The 24,708-nt window shown below is 31.6% G+C and overlaps 3 protein-coding genes across 4 annotated transcripts; all 3 read right to left on the bottom strand.

Annotated features, from left to right (window-relative positions):
• Positions 1-2,632: 2,632 nt before the first annotated feature.
• On the bottom strand, positions 2,633-8,222 carry LOC124440487 (uncharacterized oxidoreductase YjmC-like). The gene is made up of 12 exons (XM_046990881.1): positions 7,992-8,222; positions 7,147-7,259; positions 6,998-7,073; positions 6,719-6,780; positions 6,591-6,644; positions 6,400-6,516; positions 6,143-6,208; positions 5,922-5,988; positions 5,520-5,638; positions 3,404-3,499; positions 3,207-3,317; positions 2,633-2,964 (listed from the first exon to the last, which is right to left on the bottom strand). The coding sequence occupies exons 1-12, from the start codon at positions 8,158-8,160 to the stop codon at positions 2,911-2,913; spliced, it is 1,104 nt and encodes a 367-aa protein (XP_046846837.1). The 5' UTR covers positions 8,161-8,222; the 3' UTR covers positions 2,633-2,910.
• Positions 8,223-13,543: 5,321 nt separating this feature from the next.
• Positions 13,544-19,186, bottom strand: LOC124440290 (uncharacterized oxidoreductase YjmC-like). 2 transcript variants are annotated; one of them, XM_046990646.1, is made up of 12 exons: positions 18,956-19,186; positions 17,939-18,051; positions 17,790-17,865; positions 17,511-17,572; positions 17,383-17,436; positions 17,191-17,307; positions 16,935-17,000; positions 16,714-16,780; positions 16,312-16,430; positions 14,387-14,482; positions 14,188-14,298; positions 13,544-13,937 (listed from the first exon to the last, which is right to left on the bottom strand). In XM_046990646.1, the coding sequence occupies exons 1-12, from the start codon at positions 19,122-19,124 to the stop codon at positions 13,884-13,886; spliced, it is 1,104 nt and encodes a 367-aa protein (XP_046846602.1). In that variant the 5' UTR covers positions 19,125-19,186; the 3' UTR covers positions 13,544-13,883. The 2 variants fall into 2 exon arrangements, with proteins under 2 accessions (XP_046846602.1, XP_046846603.1); XM_046990647.1 differs by lacking the exon at positions 18,956-19,186 and adding an exon at positions 18,456-18,510.
• Positions 19,187-21,171: 1,985 nt separating this feature from the next.
• LOC124439937 (mpv17-like protein 2) lies at positions 21,172-24,682 on the bottom strand. The gene is made up of 4 exons (XM_046990235.1): positions 24,315-24,682; positions 23,594-23,670; positions 22,200-22,328; positions 21,172-21,486 (listed from the first exon to the last, which is right to left on the bottom strand). The coding sequence occupies exons 1-4, from the start codon at positions 24,640-24,642 to the stop codon at positions 21,457-21,459; spliced, it is 564 nt and encodes a 187-aa protein (XP_046846191.1). The 5' UTR covers positions 24,643-24,682; the 3' UTR covers positions 21,172-21,456.
• Positions 24,683-24,708: the final 26 nt, after the last annotated feature.

Raw genomic sequence — 24,708 nt, 5'->3', positions numbered from 1 at the left:
TACTATTTCAAAGTAAGAAGTCTTTTTTCATCAGCATAAATTTCAATACACAAAAAATTTATTTTAAGTTAAAAAAATGATTTTGTCGTATAATACGAGTTAACTATCAAGAATATCATAAAAAAGCTTGGAGACTCAATTCACGTGCACTGAGTCGTTTTTTTGAAACCAATAATTTTTGTTCTAAGAAGTGTAATAACTTTGTAGACTCTTGAAAATATTTAAAAAATGCAGGATTAATATAATAGACTCTATTGATTGACTTGGAAGTTTTTTGGCATTAAAAAATTTGTCGGGGTGGCTGGGATGGTTCATTATTCACTCAAGAGTTTCCTGCACGACAAGGATATAATATACACACAACTTAATTATTTCAGTTATCAGTTCCAAATAATTATATATTCAAGTGGGTGTTGTTGATAATTAGTTCTTGTTGATATATAAAATAACACGCCATTAACTCGATAATTAAAGTTTGCATGGTTTAGTAATCTTTAAATATGTACTTTACTCGTTGAAAACGATTTTTGTACTTGCTTCTTTTTACGCCAAGAAAAAAATTGTTATTGTAAATACACCTTGGAATTCTCCCATTCTGGCAAAGTCCACTACTTATAGTTACAATGAATCATTATCATGTCAAAAAAGCTGACTCACTCCTCATTTAATAGATAAATCGTGAGTCAAAACACGAGCCTTAACTATCTTCACTAGACTTTGGGTGACTGTGAATCATTACTAGAGAAATGGCGGACATTAAATGAAGGTCATGCTTACTATGGACGGAAATAAATATTTGTATTTCTTGTTCACATTTGATGATTGTTGATACCGATTTCGACACAATAAATAAAACTTGTTTAGTAAGGTGTCTTTCTGCTTTAGAAATGCATAATTTACTATTTTAAATTGAAATTTATTTCTACTCTGTTTAAACGAAAAAAGCAAAATGTAAAACACAATCATACATGGACCGACAATGTAGATAAAAACAATGAAGTATTACTTAGGATGTCATATCTAGATAAATCAAAGATATGACGGACAGACACCAAGCCAATATCAACACTGCTCTTTTCATTTAGCGTTCTCGATAAGTGGAGTATATTAAAATGTATGATTATTGTACGTAAAATATTTATCATCTGCCAAAAATAAATAACATTTCAACTACATGATATATTCCTTATACTGTGTCATTAAACAGTAAAATAAGTTGGTTGTCCTTTACTTTCCATTTATATGTATTATGCTTTATGTAAAAATACGAATATAGTACAGACAACAGACTAATTGTGACGTCACTGCTACGATTGTAACTTTAACCCAGTAATTATCTTTACTTATCAACGATTATATTAATCCCCGTATACAATGATAATTGTAAAATTATCAATCATATAAACATTTACATAGCAGCTGTTAATAAATATTTTTTTAATAGCAAATACATCAAGGATAGTTCTCAAACCTATGTTAACAATATTTCTTAAGGAAATATTACATACGCTCCTTCATTGAAAGGAAAATTTTGCTTAGTAGAAAGCAAATTCAAGGAAGGAAAACAATTTGTAAAATATTATCTGAATGTAGTTGTGGGAGTTGTACTGAATATCAAGAAATAAGCCTTAATTTGTTGATATACAAATACTAATTTAAGACACAGATTTACAAAAACTATGCAGTTTACCGTTACATGCCCTCAATATATATTAATACTATGTTTAACGTTCAGGTTTATCATAACTTTATGTTACATGTCTACATTCAGGTGTTTTTTGATTTCAAGTTTTTTGATACTGTAACTAGGCCATGTTATTGTAATTTTAAGTAAGGCTACTGAACTGTAGTGTAATCACACTTTAACATAAAGGACGTCATTTTTTCTTGAAACTATAATCTCTCTCACAAACAGTTAAGTCCTCTCTATCCTGGGCAATGGACCAGCATAATTAGCAACTTCAATCTTCCGAAAACACCACGTATTTGAATTCTACAGCCCTCAACATTTTTTTATGATTTGTACTACAATAGACTTGATAAATAAGAGGAAACTTTCTCATATTACTCCTCCGTTGTTCTATTTCGCCCTTTTTTTCTGAGGGTGTGCACTATCCTTTCAGCTTCCCCACTTTACGATACGTGCACTAACATCAAGTTAAATGTCGTTCCAAGGGTTTCTCAAACTCCTAAGCAGGAAACTGAGCCCCCAATTTTCGACCTTCTTTATTCCGGTAGCTCTTTTAGTAAAGATGACTCTGATAAATTGAATTTCATTTGTTTTTTTACAACCAAAGGCTTTGCTAAGCACAACAAGAGCAAATCATTTACGGGTTTAAGTGTACATTTGTATGAACAAATGTGTATTTATAAATATAAGTATGAAAAAAATAAATTAGTACCTTTCCAAGAGTGGCGGAAGTTAATACCAACATCTTTGATTTTGCACACACAATCACCAGAAATGATTTGCGAACAATCGAAAATCCAAATTCGCATTTTGTTTTACAAAACTTAACCAAATTTTGCCAAAAAAATTAATTTACCAAATTTGTAGTTTTTCAGACGTTGTATACATAAAAAGGCTTTATTTCTATGTCAGTAGAGTTGTCACGGAACTGAAATATCTAACTTTAAGACCACTGTTGTTTAATTTTCCTTTACTAAAGGAACAATGGCTTAAAGTGGGATGCATGATTTTAACTACCGACTTTCTCTTAGAAAATCAACACATAAAAATACATTGAAGTCAAGTCGAGGGTTAGTGACGAGTAAGGAAAGTAAAATATATAAACATAAAAATGTCACTACGAATTTTACCGTCTTTAAAAATTCTAAATGATTTCTAAGTGGAAAATATGGTACATGTTGTCGTCGCATATTTAATTTGTAACTCTAAAATATTTAATCTTAAACTTCCATCTGATGCATCCGTTGCACTTGTAATTCATCTGCTAGTGAATCCTTTCATAGAAAGAAAAACAGTGTTTTAGTCACTTTGTACATACATACGAAATAATGATATTAGTTAGTGTAAAACAATGGAAAGGCTTTATTTACTGTGAAGTACTCAAAAGTCGACTACATGTCGATATCCATGCAATGATGTCAAGTACGAAAATTTTTTCAACTCATAATAAAATCTGCTGATATAATATACATTACAAAACAAAAATTGCCCGTCAGCTGATATAAAGTTTGCTCACCAATGATGAGAGAAGATTTACGTGGTAATGTATCCCGCCATTCTTTTCAACCTTAGAAATATGTTTTCGCTCAGGATCACCTGCAACCATCACCTCAAGTTCTTTGTCTACCTATATACGTATGGATAAAGAGATACACAAGTTGATAACTCAACATGGTCCATAAAAACAAAGCAAAAAAACAACAGTAAACATACTGGTTCAAGTGAGCGACAATCATTCATTAATGAACTTAAACGTTCTTCAAAACCAGGAGCAAACTTATTAGGATCAACAGCCACAAAACATTGACCCTAAAAACAAATTATAGATCATGTAGTTTCTCAAAAAGAGAAACAAAATTACATCAGTTAATCTGTAAGATTCGTGATTTCTTTTTAATCACATGTAGTCGCAGGAAACACATAAAAACTTATAAGTTTTCGTATGAAACAATGACGTAACTAAAAATGTTGATGATGATCGTTTTGACTCTGAAGATGACTACCGCTAAGGTTGTCGAAACGTCAGTCAACAACAACAAAAACAGTCCTTCTCAGGACTTTATTAAGCTGGACGATCATCATTTACAAACATATAACGATACTCCCGGGTTCAAACCATTTACTTTAAAAATGTTGAAAGAAAAACACTTGTACTGTATGTACAAAGGAAAAAATTACAACATATGAATATTATACAAAGCGACGATTGAGACTTATAGTTATAAACCTTTTCGATCGTAAACAAAAGATGATGGAGTTTAAATAATGGTTTAGGAAAAATCCATTCTTTTTGATCAGTAAAGCATATTATGACAGGCAAATAATGCCCTTCATGGAAATTACAGACCTGCCAATTTTGAAGTACCGAAAAACTTAAAATCTCAAAGGTTCACAACCAAAAAATAGAAATACTTCATAATAACATAAGGTACGACTGTCGACATCTAGAAGGCAGAAACTTTTCCATTTCCCCATATTGATTTCAATTCAAAGGCAGTAACTATTTCTTTATTGGATATTATGCAGGATGTCAGAAAATATTGTTAAAATTAAACATGCTTAGAATTATATAGAGATACGATGTTCTATAGCAGAGTTTGCATTACCCTGCGCAAAACAGATTAATCAATCCAATCCATCAAAATGTGTTTGCACTGGCTTGCTACCATTTGCGTTCAAGCCATGGTTCAAGCGTTAAGTGTGAGAAATTTTCCACGATGTTTCCGTGTCTGAAACGTTACATTTCCTTGTCTTTTACTGCGTGTTATAGGCGTGGAATTTGCACTTTGAAAATATGTCAACGTTTGACAAGCCCATTAAACAAGTTTTCCTTGACTAAACAACATTTTGCATGTTTTCGTAACACGTTTATTTTTTACTTATACATTTTTTATAACAATGTCCATCTGTATAAAATTTGCATGGAGTTTGATTAGTTATTGCAGCTATAATGCAGATCAATCGCGAAGGTCGTTCAAAGATAAATCAAAGATAATCGATGAGCTTTTTCTTCGCGGAGCCGACAGAATCACGCAGTTCTTTCCTGAAGGCACATACACTGCAGTCTACCGCGCTGTTAAAGTGTGTTCAAACTGGTTCAACCACAGTGAAGCTTTCTTTTCTGATGACGTTACTGATGAACTTCTGCGTTGCTTCCCACATGGGGAGCAATGCGCACATTCTAAAAATCTCATTACAGTTCGGTTCTGCTGTTAAACAGCGCATATCGTCTTGTCGATCAGATTCGTCCCTTATGGTTACAAACGTATTTTCATCGTCTCTGTATTGCAGTCGCGCGTTTTGGGTGTCAACTTCATCCATAACTCCACAACTGCCTCAGCGATCATTTGTATAAATTTAAACGTGTCAAACTATTTTTTGGATCGAATGAACCTTTTCTCCATGATGAATTTTATCTACGGATGGACATTGTTACGTGTTACACAAACATGCAAAGACGTTGTTTTTCCAAGGAAAACTTATTTAATGGGCTTGTCAAACGTCAACATATTTTCAAGGTGCAAATTCCACGCCTATAACATGCAGTAAACGACAAGGAAACGTCATATTTTAGACATGGTAACTTCGTGAAAAATTTCTTACACTCAACGCTTGATGTTTTCTGAATGAACACGGAAGAATTTAATTTGCTAAACTAAACCAACTGCTGCAAAAAGAGAATTTTAACTGTATAAACAATATAACTTAGATAAGTAAGATGCAAAATTTTGTTGTAAAATAAAAAATGTTAAAAATCACAACATGCATAAATGAGGTTGATAAGTCAAACAGTAAAAGGAGTGTTGGACAAGTAAAGTATTGAGCTTACCAAATTAGCAGGAACATCATTTTGACCCCAACGTCTAATATGAGGACCAAAAGCACCACCAGACAATATACCACAAAATAATTCAACCATAAAACACAAACCATAACCTTTATAACCACCTAAAAATGAATCAGAAGTTGAACTTTTGTACGTATGTAATTAGACAATATATACATATGCTCTGATAACATTCTCTAGCTTACTATCTGGTGATTCTGGTCCATCTATAGTCATCTACGTAATGGCTACCATCTTCCTGTCATGTCTTTCTTTTATGTACCGTCAAGTTGTTGACAACATTTTTGACTATGCAGCTACATCAACTTAAATTTGCTGTATTATATTTATACTTGATAGCTCACTAGTACTTGTGCCACCATTTTATTTAATCTTCATACTTACTATTCACTTCACTACCACCCAATGGACTAAGTCCACCATTCAAAGCTTTTGCAGCATCATTTGTTTGCTACAGAATAACAAAAGTATTGCAGTATTATCTTAATATGTGTAGACTAACTAAGAAATTTTAAGTGAGTAAAGTTTTCCTCTTGTTTCCACCTGGGAATGACATAAAAATTCGTATTATGTAGATGATGAATTATGTGTTCAATATAGCTCACATTTCCCTCAGAATCCACTGCCCAGCCATCTGGGATTTTTTCATGCTTACGATGAGCCATTTCAACCTAACAAATATAAGACCAAAATAAACTAAATGTAAAAAATATGTAAGCACAAGTTGTAGTCACAAGAGAATAATAAGAGCTTTAATATTGAAAGAGCTTAAAATATATAACTACATGTAGAAAAATTGACATTGTATGTAGAAATTTATGTTCGTATGAGAATTTGTACATAAAAAGATATAGATTTGTACCTTTCCAAGAGCTGCAGAAGTTGTAGCCATATCCAAAACAAACATATCTTTCTCATTCTTACTTCCTTCACATTTTCCAGCAGCAGCCACTGAAAGTGGATTTGTCCCCAATGTTTTCTATAAAAGTTGTGAAATATAACATTATGATCATGACTTCAAAGTACTAACTTAAAAATATTGACTTTACCAACCACTTTTGCTCTAGTTGGTACCATAAATGGTGATGTGTTAGTCATAGCCATTCCCTGTTCAACAACAAATAATATACATGAACATGTTTAAGTATGTTTATATTTATAAATTATATATTATGACTCACAATTAATCCATGTTGAGCAGCTTTCATGGAGTAATAGCCAGCAATACCAAAATGATTGGCATCTAAACACAAAAATTAAATACCATCAATAATTTGGACATGTATTCTGATATATTGTTAATGTAAATTGAAACTTTCTTATCAAATTTCATGATTTGTTACATTCAATGCATTGTAAGCTTTTGCTCAAGATCACAATGTCAGGTTACATACATATTTTTATTTAAGTTGTAGATAAAAATTGCCAATTTCAAATCATTTTGGTAAATGTTTACTCACTATGACAGGTCAACCATCCAACACCTGTTTCTTTAGCCTTTTTAATTGCTAGATCCATACAAAATGTACTGCTCACCTACAGATGGAGAAAGTGTTCATTTGAATTTATGAAAATATATTCATGTATATTTAATTTCACATAAACTTACAGGTCCCAAGATGTTTTTCGCATCAATCAAGGCAGTAGAGACTGTTTCCTTTTCTATGACAGGATGACCAATGGATGAAGTTGTACCTTCTTGAACATCATGAACATACATGGCTGTCATGGATGGTACACAATAAGAACATGAATATATTGAGAGCAAACTAAACACTTGGATCTTAGAATTTACTACCATCATGAAATAAACACATCTACCAATAAACTTAAGCGTTGAAGAAGAGTACTGAGATTTTTATTTGTTAAAGTTTGTAAAAAAAACTGATAGACAATAACTTTGCACAAAATTTAAAAAAACAAGCTTTCGAAAGTTTCAAAAAATGAAAATATGTGAAAACAAGTATTCAATATAGATAATTCTCACACTGAAAATTTCTGACTTGCAACTATTTTCTTTAGATTTAACAAACAATGTTAACAATACAAATAAAACATTCTTCATCAGAACACACACCAGCATGGATAATTGCAAATAAAGAATAAGATGAACACAATCCACTTACTCAACAAAAAACTAGTATATGTTTTCTGTTATGAATAAATATTTATAATCCGTTATCACATTTCTTTTAATTAAATTTTCATGGTAATTTGACTAGTTTTGTCGATAAATATTTTCTACATATATGTTTATAAAAAATATAAAAAATACTAGTCACCTCATAAACACATTAGTGAGTTTTACTGTTAGGTCTTAAATTTAAAAAAAAATTGGTATTAATCGTTTAATACCGTTTGAGGAATGTCTTACACTCAAAATGACAAGTTGATAAGTCAATAAACGTGAGAATATTACTTCAAAAAGCGTAAAAAAAATTAATGGTTACCCACCCAGTCTATTTAAACCATGACTAAAATGTCCTCTTGTATCTGCAGCAACAAGAACATCAGCAAGTATCTTTGAATGACCAGGATCTGTGCCAACTCGACACATACAACTTTGAATTAACCTGCTAACTTCTTCTACAGAGACTAGTTTAAATGATGCTTTACTAGACATATTTGCTCTTCCACGTTGAACCAGTGAACTGTAATATAAACTGGAACGATAACTCCTATAGTTTTGTCCCATGATTGGTTGAAGCCAAACATGCAGCTAAATTTTTATCAACTCCCCCCTGAAGTAAAGCGTGTTTGACCATTGTTTTTGATTGTTTTCTTCGCGACTGACGTTCGTTTTGGCTTCTTGGCAGTAAAAAACGTGAAAAAATTATTTATTGTTGTATTTTTGACAGATTTTGTGCTTTAAAATTACATCTACCATACATCTACCATACTAGTGTATGCTACAGCAAGATGTTTTTGAGAAGAAAAATAATGGGCAAGAATCGAGGACGATTGATCGCCCAAAATATACAAAAAATACATAAAAGTATTTCAATATTTAGAACATTTTATAATGCTAATAGTGTATGATTCACGTCCTTTTACATTTTAAAAATGTTCCAGTGATATATCTTATTTGATGACCAACAATTTTCCTTGTTTATTTATTGTTTTCTTTTTACAATACGTACCAAGCTTACCGGCTCGTTTTATGAACGTGTTTTTTTCTTTTCTCACTTTTTATGCTTTACACAGACAGCACAAGAGCTAGGTGTTATGTATTTAAAATAAAATCTTGATTTTGTGCATTTACATCAATAAAAAAGCTTTTTAAAAACTCTTTTTGCGAGGATCTTGATCTTGACACTGAGCTCTATACATACTAGTATTGTGTGTGTTTCAAGGGATGAAAAATGCTTCTACATATACTTAAAAACGCAATTTTCTCTTTTGCAAAAGGCTCAATGTTACCAAACCTTGTAGGTTCGTTTGGCAATGCCTAGAACTTTCAAAAACTCAGAAAAAACAACAAAAAATCGCGCGAACATTTTCTGATTTTAGACTTTGCTTTCAAATTTTTCAGCAATACTGTGACTTTTGGCCAATTTTTTTCGATAATTTGTAAATTTGACCAATATTCTTCAAATTTAATAGTATTTAGAAAAATTAACGCAAAGTTTTACTTCTAAAATTTTATAAATATAAAAATTCCATTTAGTTTACAAAAGGACTGGAGCGACCTGCATGACTGCCATCATCTGGCTTCAATTTCCCCCCCTGATTTATAGTTCCAGTTGTTATTACAGTTCACTGCGTTGAACTTTCAATTCAACTTTCATGCGTTGAAGCATGAAAATTCCCGGATAATGAATGGTAAAATGGCAATCGATGACTTACTAGACAATTAGAACCAATTAGAACCGATCTAAAACATATTATACTCACATTATACGATAGATATGAGACTCGGCCAAAATTGTATAGTAATCGTGACAACGGCAGTTAGACATTGAGAGCATTGGGTATAAATCATTGTAAAAAGGCCACTGTTTTAAATGTAATGTGGCATAAATTTGCTAAACAATTAATTCAATAACCTCATTTTGAGGACACTTTTAAACAAGAAAATATAGCAAAAAAAAGCTGTGAAAATAATCAGAAAAAGACGAATTTTGAAATAGCCGAAGTAACAGCTAGGCTTCCAAATATCTGTGATTAGCTTGCTTAAGTAATAGCCTCTTCGTCATTCTTGGAGAGGATGGCGCATGCGTGATCATGGTTGTCTAATCATCAAAAAGCAAGTTTGTAAATGTAGATCGTCAAGGTTGGTATAGTCCTGGGAAGGACTGTTTTTGTTGTTGTTGACTGACGTTTTGACAACCTTAGCGGTAGTCATCTTCAGAGTCAAAACGTCAGTCAACAACAACAAAAACAGTCCTTCTCAGGACTATACCAACCTGGACGATCTACATTTACAAACATGTAAGGATACTCCCAAGCTATTAAGACGATGCCTGTTGCATATTTATTTCTTAATTTCCAGCAGCAAATAATGCAGAAAACTTGATAATTTATTTTCTTTGAAGAAAAGCATTCATGAATTGAACAACTTAAAAGGCTAACAAAATGTCATTTTCTCATGCACATATTGAACGAAATCAAATGTCTACATAAATGAATGAAAGCATGTCTTTCTAAAAACGATTTGGTTGTCGGATTTCGTTGGGTCTTTGGACAACAAATTTTATTGAAAAATGTAGTTTTACCATTTATTTACAAAAATTGTTGCTGTATTTTAGAGGACATAACAGTGAACTAGTTTATGAGGGCCCTTGACATGACAGTTTTATGAATTTCATATTTCTCAAAAAACTATTCGACTATATCAACATAATTGTCAAACTTTTATGATCAATTGAAATGCGTAAAAACATTACAGGAGATACGTATATGTACTTTGACACACTATAAAATTTAAAATTTACGTTAATGCAGTGAAATTCTACATGTTTTTGCAAAATTCTCTTTCTCCCTGGAAAACAATAAACGTAGAATCAAGTTATCATAAAAACAAAAAATATAAATATTATTATTATAAAAACGGGAAAAAATATTTTCACGAAATCTCATTGTCAAATGGCCGATTTGGCTTGTTGAGACTAAATTTGGATTGTTTTCTACAAAGTTCCTTCTTTGGAAAGTAAAATTCTCTTTCGCTATGATAACCACCATCTGAATACACTTTCTTTCTCGTTGAACAATTTACATCGCTTTTTAATCAATTTTGATTTTACTTCGCAAACAAATACATTGCAAAAAAGTATCACTTTTGATCAAAATATCTCAAAAGCTGTCCACTGCTGCAGCCAATCAGATTACTGGAAATCATAAAATATCACTTAAAATAATAAATTGATTTACTTTTAACATTAAAAACGCTTATTAAATTAAATTTTGTTATAGTCAAAAATAGTCATGTTTTTATCATGCTGTCTTCATTAATTTGTCTAAAGCAAAGAGTAAATGTATGTACATATTACTTTTTAAACTTTAATTTTTGAGAACCTAGCAAAGAATTTTTCCAGCCTGTATCATACTTTAAATTGCAAAATTTTCGCAATTTAGAGTATCTTGTAGATGTAATAGGTTAATAGCTCAAGATTTTTAAATACAAATAAATTGTAATAACTTTGTAGACTCTTGAAAATATTTAAAAAATGCAGGATTAATATAATAGACTCTATTGATTGACTTGGAAGTTTTTTGGCATTAAAAAATTTGTCGGGGTGGCTGGGATGGTTCATTATTCACTCAAGAGTTTCCTGCACGACAAGGATATGCTATACACACAACTTAATTATTTCAGTTATCAGTTCCAAATAATTACATATTCAAGTGGGTGTTGTTGATAATTAGTTCTTGTTGATATATAAAATAACACGCCATTAACTCGATAATTAAAGTTTGCATGGTTTAGTAAACTTTAATTATGTACTTTACTCGTTGAAAACGATTTTTGTACTTGCTTCTTCTTACGCCAAGAAAAAAATTGTTATTGTAAATACACCTTAAAATTCTCCCATTCTGGCAAAGTCCACTACTTATAGTTACAATGAATCATTATCATGTCAAAAAAGCTGACTCACTCCTCATTTAATAGATAAATCGTGAGTCAAAACACGAGCCTTAACTATCTTCACTAGACTTTGGGTGACTGTGAATCATTACTAGAGAAATGGCGGACATTAAATGAAGGTCATGCTTACTATGGACGGAAATAAATGTTTGTATTTCTTGTTCACATTTGATGATTGTTGATACCGATTTCGACACAATAAATAAAACTTGTTTAGTAAGGTGTCTTTCTGCTTTAGAAATGCATAATTTACTATTTTAAATTGAAATTTATTTCTACTCTGTTTAAACGAAAAAAGCAAAATGTAAAACACAATCATACATGGACCGACAACGTAGATAAACACAATGAAGTATTACTTAGGATGTCATATCTAGATAAATCAAAGATATGACGGACAGACAGCAAGCCAATATCAACACTGCTCTTTTCATTTAGCGTTCTCGATAAGTGGAGTATATTAAAATGTATGATTATTGTACGTAAAATATTTATCATCTGCTAAAAATAAATAACATTTCAACTACATGATATATTCCCTATACTGTGTCATTAAACAGTAAAATAAGCTGGTTGTCTTTTACTTTCCACTTATATGTATTATGCTTTATGTAAAAATACGAATATAGTACAGACAACAGACTAATTGTGACGTCACTGCTACGATTGTAACTTTAACCCAGTAATTATCTTTACTTATCAACGATTATATTAATCCCCGTATACAATAATAATTGTAAAATTATCAATCATATAAACATTTACATAGCAGCTGTTAATAAATATTTTTTTAATAACAAATACATCAAGGATAGTTCTCAAACCTATGTTAACAATATTTGTTAAGGAAATATTACATACGCTCCTTCATTGAAAGGAAAATTTTGCTTAGTAGAAAGCAAATTCAAGGAAGGAAAACAATTTGTAAAATATTATCTGAATGTAGTTGTGGGAACTGTACTTAATATCAAGAAATAAGCCTTAATTTATTGATATACAAATACTAATTTAAAACACAGACTTACAAAAAACTATGCAGTTTACCGTTACATGCCCTCAATATATATTATTATGTTTAACGTTCAGGTATAACTTTTTGTTACATTTCTACATTCAGGTGTTTTTTGATTTCAACTTTTTTGATACTGTAACTAGGCCATGTTATTGTAATTTTAAGTAAGGCTACTGAACTGTAGTGTAATCACACTTTAACATAAAGGACGTCATTTTTTCTTGAAACTATAATCTCTCTCACAAACAGTTAAGTCCTCTCTATCCTGGGCAATGGACCAGCATAATTAGCAACTTCAATCTTCCGAAAACACCACGTATTTGAATTCTACAACCCTCAACATTTTTTTTACGATTTGTACTACAATAGACTTGATAAATAAGAGGAAACTTTCTCATACCACTCCTCCGTTGTTCTATTTCACCCTTTTTTTTCTGAGGGTGTGCACTATCCTTTCAGCTTCCCCACTTTACGATACGTGCACTAACATCAAGTTAAATGTCGCTCCATGGGGTTTCTCAAACTCCTAAGCAGGAAACTGAGCCCCTAATTTTCGACCTTCTTTATTCCGGTAGCTCTATTAGTAAAGATGACTCTGATAAATTGAATTTCATTTGTTTTTTTTACAACCAAAGGCTTTGCTAAGCACAACAAGAGCAAATCATTTACGGGTTTAAGTGTACATTTGTATGAACAAATGCGTATTTATAAATATAAGTATGAAAAAAATAAATTAGTACCTTTCCAAGAGTGGCGGAAGTTAATACCAACATCTTTGATTTTGCACACACAATCACCAGAAATGATTTGCGAACAATCGAAAATCCGAATTCGCATTTTGTTTTACAAAACTTAACCAAATTTTGCCAAAAAAATTAATTTACCAAATTTGTAGTTTTTTAGACGTTGTATACATAAAAAAGGCTTTATTTCTATGTCAGTAGAGTTGTCACGGAACTGAAATATCTAACTTTAAAACCACTGTTGTTTAATTTTCTTTTACTAAAGGGACAATGGCTTGAAGTGGGATACATGATTTTAACTACCGACTTTCTCTTAGAAAATCAACACATAAAAATACATTGAAGTCAAGTCGAGGGTTAGTGACGAGTAAGGAAAGTAAAATATATAAACATAAAAATGTCACTACGAATTTTACAGTCTTTAAAAATTCTAAACGATTTCTAAGTGGAAAGTATGGTACATGTTGTCGTCGCATATTTAATTTGTAACTCTAAAATATTTAATCTTAAACTTCCATCTGATGCATCCGTTGCACTTGTAATTCATCTGCTAGTGAATCCTTTCATAGATAGAAAAAAAGAAAAACAGTTTTTTAGTCACTTTGTACATACATACGAAATAATGATATTAGTTAGTGTAAAACAATGCAAAGGCTTTATTTACTGTGAAGTACTCAAACGTCGACTACATGTCGATATCCATGCAATTATGTCAAGTACGAAAATTTTTTCAACTCATAATAAAATCTGCTGATATAATATACATTACAAAACAAAAATTGCCCGTCAGCTGATATAAAGTTTGCTCACCAATGATGAGAGAAGATTTACGTGGTAATGTATCCCGCCATTCTTTTCAACCTTAGAAATATGTTTTCGCTCAGGATCACCTGCAACCATCACCTCAAGTTCTTTGTCTACCTATATACGTATGGATAAAGAGATACACAAGTTGATAACTCAGCATAGTCCATAAAAACAAAACAAAAAAAAACAACAGTAAACATACTGGTTCAAGTGAGCGACAATCATTCATTAATGAACTTAAACGTTCTTCAAAACCAGGAGCAAACTTATTAGGATCAACAGCCACAAAACATTGACCCTAAAAACAAATTATAGATCATGTAGTTTCTCAAAAAGAGAAACAAAATTACATCAGTTAATCTATAAGATTCGTGATTGCTTTCTTATGAAACAATGACGCAATTAAAAATGTTGAAAGAAAAACACTTGTACTGTATGTACAAAGGAAAAAATTACAACATATGAATATTATACACAGCGACGATTGAGACTTATAGTTATAAACCTTTTCGATCGTAAACAAAAGACGATGGAGTTTAAATAGTGGTTTAGGGAAAAAATCCATTCTTTTTGATCACTAAAGCATATTATGACAGGCAAATAATGCCCTTCATGGAAATTACAGACCTGCCAATTTTGAAGTACCGAAAAACTTAAAATCTCAAAGGTTCACAACCAAAAAATAGAAATACTTTATAATAACATAAGGTACGACTGTCGACATCTAGAAGGCAGAAACTTTTCCATTTCCCCATATTGATTTCAATTCAAAGGCAGTAACTATTTCTTTATTGGATATTATGCAGGATGTCAGAAAATATTGTTAAAATTAAACATGCTTAGAATTATATAGAGATACGATGTTCTATAGCAGAGTTTGCATTACCCTGCGCAAAACAGATTAATCAATCCAATCCATCAAAATGTGTTTGCACTGGCTTGCTACCATTTGCGTTCAAGCCATGGTTCAAGCGTTGAGTGTGAGAAATTTTCCACGATGTTTCCGTGTCTAAAACGTTACATTTCCTTGTCTTTTACTGCGTGTTATAGGCGTGGAATTTGCACTTTGAAAATATGTCAACGTTTGACAAGCCCATTAAACAAGTTTTCCTTGAATAAACAACATTTTTGCATGTTTTCGTAACACGTTTATTTTTTACTTATACATTTTTTTATAACAATGTCCATCCTTATAAAACTTGCATGGAGTTTGATTAGTTATTGCAGCTATAATGCAGATCAATCGCGAAGGTCGTTCAAAGATAAATCAAAGATAATCGATGAGCTTTTTCTTCGCAGAGCCGACAGAATCACGCAGTTCTTTCCTGAAGGCACATACACTACAGTCTACCGCGCTGTTAAAGTGTGTTCAAACTGGTTCAACCACAGTGAAGCTTTCTTTTCTGTTGACGTTACGGATGAACTTCTGCGTTGCTTCACACATGGTGTTATCTCATCATGAATTCGTACACACATTCTAAAAATCTCATCAGAGTTCGGTTCTGCTGTTAAACAGCGCATATCGTCTTGTCGATCAGATTCGTCCCTTAGATGGTTACAAACGTATTTTCATCGTCTCTGTATTGCAGTCGCGCGTTTTGGGTGTCAACTTCATCCATAACTCCACAACTGTCTCAGCGATCATTTGTATAAATTTAAACGTGTCAAACTATTTTTTGGATCGAATGAACCTTTTCTCCATGATGAATTTTATCTACGGATGGACATTGTTACGTGTTACACAAACATGCAAAGACGTTGTTTTTCCAAGGAAAACTTATTTAATGGGCTTGTCAAACGTCAACATATTTTCAAGGTGCAAATTCCACGCCTATAACATGCAGTAAACGACAAGGAAACGTCATATTTTAGACATGGTAACTTCGTGAAAAATTTCTTACACTCAACGCTTGATGTGTTCTGAATGAACACGGAAGAATTTAATTTGCTAAACTAAACCAACTACTGCAAAAGGAGAATTTTAACTGCATAAACAATATAACTTAGATAAGTAAGATGCAAAATTTTGTTGTAAAATAACAAATGTTAAAAATCACAACATGCATAAATGAGGTTGATAAGTCAAACAGTAAAAGGAGTGTTGGACAAGTAAAGTATTGAGCTTACCAAATTAGCAGGAACATCATTTTGACCCCAACGTCTAATATGAGGACCAAAAGCACCACCAGACAATATACCACAAAATAATTCAACCATAAAACACAAACCATAACCTTTATAACCACCTAAAAATGAATCAGAAGTTGAACTTTTGTACATATGTAATTAGACAATATATACATATGCTCTGATAACATTCTCTAGCTTACTATCTGGTGATTCTGGTCCATCTATAGTCATCTACGTAATGGCTACCATCTTCCTGTCATGTCTTTCTTTTATGTACCGTCAAGTTGTTGACAACATTTTTGACTATGCAGCTACATCAACTTAAATTTGCTGTATTATAATTATACTTGATAGCTCACTAGTACTTGTGCCACCATTTTATTTAATCTTCATACTTACTATTCACTTCACTACCACCCAATGGATTAAGTCCACCATTCAAAGCCTTTGCAGCATCATTTGTTTGCTACAGAATAACAAAAGTATTGCAGTATTATTTTAATATGTGTAGACTAACTAAGAAATTTTAAGTGAGTAAAGTTTTTCTCTTGTTTCCACCTGGGAATGACATAAAAATTTGTATTATGTAGATGATGAATTATGTGTTCAATATAGCTCACATTTCCATCAGAATCCACTGCCCAGCCATCTGGGATTTTTTCATGTTTACGATGAGCCATTTCAACCTAACAAATATAAGACCACTAAATGTAAAAAATATGTAAGCACAAGTTGTAGTCACAATCACAAGAGAATAATAAGAGCTTTAATATTGAAAGAGTTTAAAATATATAACTACATGTAGAAAAATTGACATTGTATGTAGAAATGTATGTTCGTATGGGAATTTGTACATAAAAAGATATAGATTTGTACCTTTCCAAGAGCTGCAGAAGTTGTAGCCATATCCAAAACAAACATATCTTTCTCATTCTTACTTCCTTCACATTTTCCTGCAGCAGCCACTGAAAGTGGATTTGTCCCCAATGTTTTCTATAAAAGTTGTGAAAATATAACATTATGATCATGACTTCAAAATACTCACTTAAAAATATTAACTTTACCAACCACTTTTGCTCTAGTTGGTACCATTAATGGTGATGTGTTAGTCATAGCCATTCCCTGTTCAACAACAAATAATATGCATGAACATGTTTAAATATGTTTATATTTATAAATTATATATTATGACTCACAATTAATCCATGTTGAGCAGCTTTCATGGAGTAATAGCCAGCAATACCAAAATGATTGGCATCTAAACACAAAAATTAAATACCATCAATAATTTGGACATGTATTCTGATATATTGTTAATGTAAATTGAAACTTTCTTATCAAATTTCATGATTTGTTACATTCAATGCATTGTAAGCTTTTGCTCAAGATCACAATGTCAGGTTACATACATATTTTTATTTAAGTTGTAGATAAAAATTGCCAATTTCAAATCATTTTGGTAAATGTTTACTCACTATGACAGGTCAACCATCCAACACCTGTTTCTTTAGCCTTTTTAATTGCTAGATCCATACAAAATGTACTACTCACCTACAGATGGAGAAAGTGTTCATTTGAATTTATGAAAATATATTCATGTATATTTAATTTCACATAAACTTACAGGTCCCAAGATGTTTTTAGCATCGATCAAGGCAGTAGAGACTGTTTCCTTTTCTATGACAGGATGACCAATGGATGAAGTTGTACCTTCTTGAACATCATGAACATACATGGCTGTCATCGATGGTACACAATAAGAACATGAATATATTGAGAGCAAACTAAACACTTGGATCTTAGAATTTACTACCATCATGAAATAAACACATTTACCAATAAACTTAAGCGTTGAAGAAGAGTACTGAAATTTTTATTTGTTAAAGTTTGTAAAAAAAACTGATAGACAATAACTTTGCACAAAATTTAAAAAAACAAGCTTTCGAAAGTTTCAAAAAATGAAAATATGTGAAAACAAGTATTCAATATAGATAATTCTCACACGGAAAATTTCTGACTTGCAACTATTTTCTTTAGATTTAACAAACAATGTTAACAATACAAATAAAACATTCTTCCTCAGAACACACACCAGCATGGATAATTGCAAATAAAGAATAAGATGAACACAATCCACTTACTCAACAAAAAACTAGTATATGTTTTCTTGAATGAAGATATGATCTTCGCACTTTGCTGGACAATTTAAGCAATCGTCTCATGACCTGAAAAAATCAGGTGACTCAACGGGATCATGAGACGATTGCTTAAATTGTCCAGCAAAGTGCGAAGATCATATCTTCATTCAATTTCAAACACCGCACTGCATATATGTTTTCTGTTATGAATAAATATTTATAATCCGTTATCACATTTCTTTTAATTAAATTTTCATGGTAATTTGACTAGATTTGTCGATAAATATTTTCTACATATATGTTTATAAAAAATATAAAAAATACTAGTCACCTCATAAACACATTAGTGAGTTTTACTGTTAGGTCTTAAATTTAAAAAAAAATTGGTATTAATCGTTTAATACCGTTTGAGGAATGTCTTACACTCAAAATGACAAGTTGATATAGTCAACAAACGTGAGATTATTACTTCAAAAAACGTAAAAAAATTAATGGTTACCCACCCAGTCTATTTAATCCATGACTAAAATGTCCTCTTGCATCTGCAGCAACAAGAACATCAGCAAGTATCTTTGAATGACCAGGATCTGTGCCAACTCGACACATACAACTTTGAATGAACCTGCTAACTTCTTCTACAGAGACTAGTTTAAATGATGCTTTACTAGACATATTTGCTCTTCCACGTTGAACCAGTGAACTGTAATATAAACTGGAACGATAACTCCTATAGTTTTGTCCCATGATTGGTTGAAGCCAAACATGCAGCTAAATTATTATCAACTCCCCCCTGAAATAATGCGTGTTTTGATCATTGTTTTTGATTGTTTTCTTCGCGACTGACGTTTGTTTTGGCTTCTTGGCAGTAAAAAACGTGAAAAAATTATTTATTGTTGTATTTTTGACAGATTTTGTGTTTTAAAATTACATCTACCATACTTAGTGTATGCTACAGCAAGATGTTTTCGAGGAAAAAAATAATGGGCGAGAATTGAGGACGATTGATCGCCCAAAATATACAAAAAATACATAAAAGTGTATGATTCACGTCCCTTTACATTTTAAAAATGTTCCAGTGATATATCTTATTTGATGACCAACAATTTTCTTTGTTCATTTTTTGTTTTCTTTTAACAATACGTACCAAGGTTACCGGCTCGTTTTATGAACGTCTTTTTTTCTTTTCTCACTTTTTATGCTTTACACGGACAGCAAAAGAGCTAGGTGTTATGTATTTAAAATAAAATCTTGATTTTGTGCATTTACATCAATAAAAAAGCTTTTTAAAAACTCTTTTTGCGAGGATCTTGAACTTTTCTTAATGACACTGACCTGTAATACATATTTGTATTGTGTGTATTTCATGGCATGAAAAATGCTTCTACGTATACTCAAAAACGCATTTTTCTTTTTTGCAAAAGGCTCAATTTTACCAAAACTTTGTAGGTTCGTGTATTTAACATGGAACTAAAAAATTTTGGTGGTTTGAACGTTTGGCAATGCCTAGAACTTTCAAAAACTCAGAAAAAGCAACAAAAAATCGCGCGGACATTTTCTGATTTTAGACTTTGCTTTCAAATTTGTCAGCAATACTGTGACTTTTGGCCAATTTTTTTTCGACAATTTGTAAATTTGACCAATATTCTTCAAATTTAATAGTATTTAGAAAAAGCAACGCAAAGTTTACTTTTAAAATTTTATAAATATAAAAATTCCATTTAGTTTACAAAAGGACTGGAGCGACCTGCATGACTGCCATCATCTGGCATCAATTCCCCCCCTGATTTATAGTTCCAGTTGTTATTACAGTTCACTGCGTTGAACTTTCAATTCAACTTTCATGCGTTAAAGCATGAAAATTCCCGGATAATGAATGGTAAATGGCAATCGATGACTTACTAGACAATTAGAACCAATTAGAACCGATCTAGAACATATTATACTCACATTATACTATAGATACCAGAATCAGCCAAAATTGTATAGTAATCGTGACAACGGCAGTTAGACATTTAGAGCATTGGGTATAAATCATTGTAAAAAGGACACTGTTTTAAATGTAATGTGGCATAAATTTGCTAAACAATTAATTCAATAACCTCATTTTGAGGACACTTTTAAACAAGAAAATATAGCAAAAAAAAGCTGTGAAAATAATCAGAAAAAGACGAATTTTGAAACAGCCGAAGTAACAGCTAGGCTTCCAAATCTCTGTGATTAGCTTGCTTAAGAAATAGCCTCTTCGTCATTCTTGGAGAGGATGGCGCATGCGTGATCATGGTTGTCTAATCATCAAAAAGCAAGTTTGTAAATGTAGATCATCAAGGTTGGTATAGTCCTGAGAAGGACTGTTTTTGTTGTTGTTGACTGACGTTTTGACTCTGAAGATGACTACCGCTAAGGTTGTCAAAACGTCAGTCAACAACAACAAAAACAGTCCTTCTCAGGACTATAGCAACCTGGACGATCTACATTTACAAACATGTAAGGATACTCCCAAGCTGTTAAGACGATGCCTATTGCATATTTATTTCTTAATTTCCAGCAGCAAATAATGCAGAAAACTTGATAATTTATTTTCTTTGAAGAAAAGCATTCATGAATTGAACAACTTAAAAGGCTAACAAAATGTCGTTTTCTCATGCACATATTGAACGAAATCAAATGTCTACATAAATGAATGAAAGCATGTCTTTCTAAAAACGATTTGGTTGTCGGATTTCGTTGGGTCTTTGGACAACAAATTTTATTGAAAAATGTAGTTTTACCATTTATTTACAAAAATTGTTGTTGTATTTTAGACGACATAACAGTGAACTAGTTTATGAGGGCCCTCGACATGACAGTTTTATGAATTTCATATTTCTCAAAAAACTATTCGACTATATCAACATAATTTTCAAACTTTTATGATCAATTGAAATGCGTAAAAACATTACAGGAAATACGTATATGTACTTTAACACATTATAAAATTTAAAATTTACGTTAATGCAGTAAAATTCTACATGTTTTTGCAAAATTCTCTTTCTCCCTGGAAAACAATAAACGTAGAATCAAGTTATCATAAAAACAAAAAATATAAATATTATTATTATAAAAACGGGAAAAAATATTTTCACGAAATCTCATTATCAAATGGCCGATTTGGCTTGTTGAGACTAAAATTGGATTGTTTTCTACAAAGTTCCTTCTTTGGAAAGTAAAATTCTCTTTCGCTATGATAACTACCATCTGAATACACTTTTCTTTCTCGTTGAACAATTTACATCGCTTTTTAATCAATTTTGATTTTACTTCGCAAACAAATACATTGCAAAAAATTATCACTTTTGATCAAAATATCTCAAAAGCAGTCCACTGCTGCAGCCAATCAGATTACTGGAAATCATAAAATATCACTTAAAATAATAAATTGATTTACTTTTAACATTAAAAACGCTTATTAAATTAAATTTTGTTATAGTCAAAAATAGTCATGTTTATCATGCTGTCTTCATTAATTTGTCTAAAGAAAAGAGTAAATGTATGTACCTATTACTTTTTGAAACATAATTTTTGAGAACCTGGCAAAGAATTTTTCCAGCCAGTTTCATACTTTAAATTGCAAAATCTTCGCAATTCAGAGTATCATGTAGATGTAATAGGTTAATAGCTCAAGATTTTTAAATACAAATAAATTCGTTTCTTAACATGGTGGAACCAACCTTTTCACTCTCCTTCACCAAAAAAGTTTGTTTTTCTTACCTTATAACTAATATGCGATAAATATATATTCCAAATCAAAGCAACAAAACTGATATACGCCACTCGATATGGTGATGGAACTAGATAAAAATTTACAGTTTGTGCTGCAGGCCATATCATTAGATCCATCTAAAAAGTATAATATTTAATTTAAAGATATGAAATAGTAATTTATATGTTACAATATCAAAATAAAGTAACACTTATAACATCAGCATAAATATAACAGATAAGATTTTAAAAAATGCTTGTAAATTTTAAGAGTTGTGAGTGAAATTGTAGTTAACTTACTTCGTAATTTTATTAATTTTATTCCGTAATTTTTGTATATAGCAATATTTTGTGTTTCGCAGAGCAGCTTTATAAAATGAATTCATTCATATTTTTTTGGGATGGTGCAAAAATTTAGAGAGGTAAAAAATGACATAGGTAAAACAAATTTAGCCAATGTGAATGGTTTGAATCCGGGCATACATGTTTGTAGATGAAGATCGTCCAGGTTATTGAAGTCCTGAGAAGGACAGTTGTTGTTGAATGACGGTTCGACAACCTTAGCAGTAATTTAGAACTTCATTAACCTCAACTATATACACACTTACAAACATGTACAAGTTTAATAACCAGCACAAAGATACACAAGGAAAACACAAACGTACATGATACAAAGCTTTAAAAGCTTTGCTGCATACACTTGTCTGAATATCAGAACTTTCTTCTGAGTTCTGACATAAACCTTTTCTTCTCGTTGACAAACAAATCTACCAACTACGTAGTACCCTCAACACTATCAAGTTAATACAGGCCATAAGGATTCTAAGGTTGTTCAGGAGCACTGTACTTGAATGGTTAACTCTAATCTATTAACAACAATGAAGGTGCATCAAACACTCCTCGCACACTGTGAAAAATCTTGGTTTCTTGAAAAAATTTCACAATTTGTTGACATCTGAGAAAAAGCTTAGCCCGTAAAATCAATCACATATAGCACTTTTTAAAGTTAGGTAACCATATAGATGGAAATACTCTAACCACAGCATACAATTGTCTTTCAAAAGTGGTCCACATTATTTTTAAACATACAAAATTATTTTTTCCCTTTTCCCCTTTCATTGTCTTGCATTAAAATTGTTCCAGCATCCATACAACTCCAAACTACAGCATACAATATTTCACTAGTGGTCCAGTTTGAAATAATTATACACCTTATTGTAGCCCATAAAAACAACAAATAGTCAAACTCCACTTTTCTAACCTCAAATAACATAAATATGTAGCAATCCTTCCTTCTTTTCTCTCCATAAACTTGTGCAAACTAATCTCTTTTTGCTGTTTAAACATTGTAAAATCAATGTTTCCACTGTGTTAATTTATCATTATAAACAACTGTTAAATACCTTATACATAGGCCAGAACTTTAGTTTTATTTCCTTCCAACAATTTAAATTAGATTTTCCCTCCATTTTTGCCATTCCTAAAATCAACCAACAAAAAACCCACAAAACATTTCATAATAAAATTATAGTAAAAATACCAATGTTGTCTAAAGTTTGGCATTGATAGTCAATTTACAACAGTCACAGAAAAAACAAATGACCTTAACCTATTCAGACAATGGTCATATGTATTAGGTGTAGGGGGGGGGGTTGTTTTCTATGATCAAACTTTTTTAAAGAAAACTTAGCGCAGGTTTTCAAAAACACATCAATGCAAAAGAGGCAGCTGCAGCAGGTTTTCGTTGCATTTAAGGTTATTAAGTAATATTTTACACAAAGATGGATGGTTTCAAATGGGTTTTTTGTAAAGAAATTTCTGTAGTAGAAATGGAAAACTCTTCTTAAGTGATCATTGACCTTAATTTCTGACCATTGGCATCAATCCTGCAATAATTGGGGGGGGGACCATATTCTGTTTTGCCAAGATGATTTCTTTCGAAAGTGAAGTTGTTTTGAAAAGAAATTAGTCAGGCATAGCAGAATATATGAATATGGTCCACCCCAATTAACACAGGATTGACGCCAATGTGTCTGAAACATTCTTGGTAAAAAAAACGTTAATGCCGAAAACTATACATTCACTCAAGCATAAAAACCCATGGTGGATGTGTGCACCACTTACCGCCCAAAAATGTTGAAGCAAAAGCTGGTGACATAATTATTTCATCACCAAGAACCTTTCTCACAACTACAGAATGAATATTACCAACGATAAATCGATCTAAACCCAAGTACCAATAATGAACAATTGGACTCATCAAAGCTCCAACAACTGTTATGTTCAATGTTCGTCGAAAATTATATGGCTTCAAATGACTTGTTTTGTCTGTTAGTTTATCATAATAACGCTCTCTTTGCTGCTCAACAAAGTCACCAAGTCCAAATAAAGTGGTGAAAGTTACAGTATTTGCAATAAAGCTATATCGTTGAAAACAATTCTTTAACACCATTCATAAATTGTGAAGAAATCTTTCATTACGTTTTATACTTTATGTAACTTTTTGAAAAGACTAGAA

This window comes from Xenia sp. Carnegie-2017, unplaced genomic scaffold (genome assembly GCF_021976095.1).
Source record: "Xenia sp. Carnegie-2017 unplaced genomic scaffold, XeniaSp_v1 HiC_scaffold_2, whole genome shotgun sequence".
Taxonomy (NCBI): Eukaryota; Metazoa; Cnidaria; class Anthozoa; order Malacalcyonacea; family Xeniidae; genus Xenia; species Xenia sp. Carnegie-2017.
The sequence above is the reverse complement of the archived record's forward strand: the minus strand, read 5'-3'. Positions and strand labels throughout refer to the sequence as shown.

What these genes read in the sequence shown, in the direction of transcription:
- LOC124440487 (XM_046990881.1), bottom strand. Translation starts at nt 8,160, where the DNA reads ATGTCTAGTAAAGCATCATTTAAACTAGTCTCTGTAGAAGAAGTTAGC. An exon ending in CGAAAAACATCTTGGGACCT is followed by an intron (nt 7,074 to 7,146) that starts GTAAGTTTATGT and finishes CTCCATCTGTAG; the next exon opens with GTGAGCAGTACATTTTGTAT. An exon ending in CTTCTGCAGCTCTTGGAAAG is followed by an intron (nt 6,209 to 6,399) that starts GTACAAATCTAT and finishes TATATTTGTTAG; the next exon opens with GTTGAAATGGCTCATCGTAA.
- LOC124440290 (XM_046990646.1), bottom strand. Translation starts at nt 19,124, where the DNA reads ATGTCTAGTAAAGCATCATTTAAACTAGTCTCTGTAGAAGAAGTTAGC. An exon ending in CTTCTGCAGCTCTTGGAAAG is followed by an intron (nt 17,001 to 17,190) that starts GTACAAATCTAT and finishes TATATTTGTTAG; the next exon opens with GTTGAAATGGCTCATCGTAA. An exon ending in ATTGTCGCTCACTTGAACCA is followed by an intron (nt 14,299 to 14,386) that starts GTATGTTTACTG and finishes ATACGTATATAG; the next exon opens with GTAGACAAAGAACTTGAGGT.
- LOC124439937 (XM_046990235.1), bottom strand. Translation starts at nt 24,642, where the DNA reads ATGGTGTTAAAGAATTGTTTTCAACGATATAGCTTTATTGCAAATACT. An exon ending in TGCTTCAACATTTTTGGGCG is followed by an intron (nt 23,671 to 24,314) that starts GTAAGTGGTGCA and finishes GGTTGATTTTAG; the next exon opens with GAATGGCAAAAATGGAGGGA. An exon ending in AGTTCTGGCCTATGTATAAG is followed by an intron (nt 22,329 to 23,593) that starts GTATTTAACAGT and finishes TATACTTTTTAG; the next exon opens with ATGGATCTAATGATATGGCC.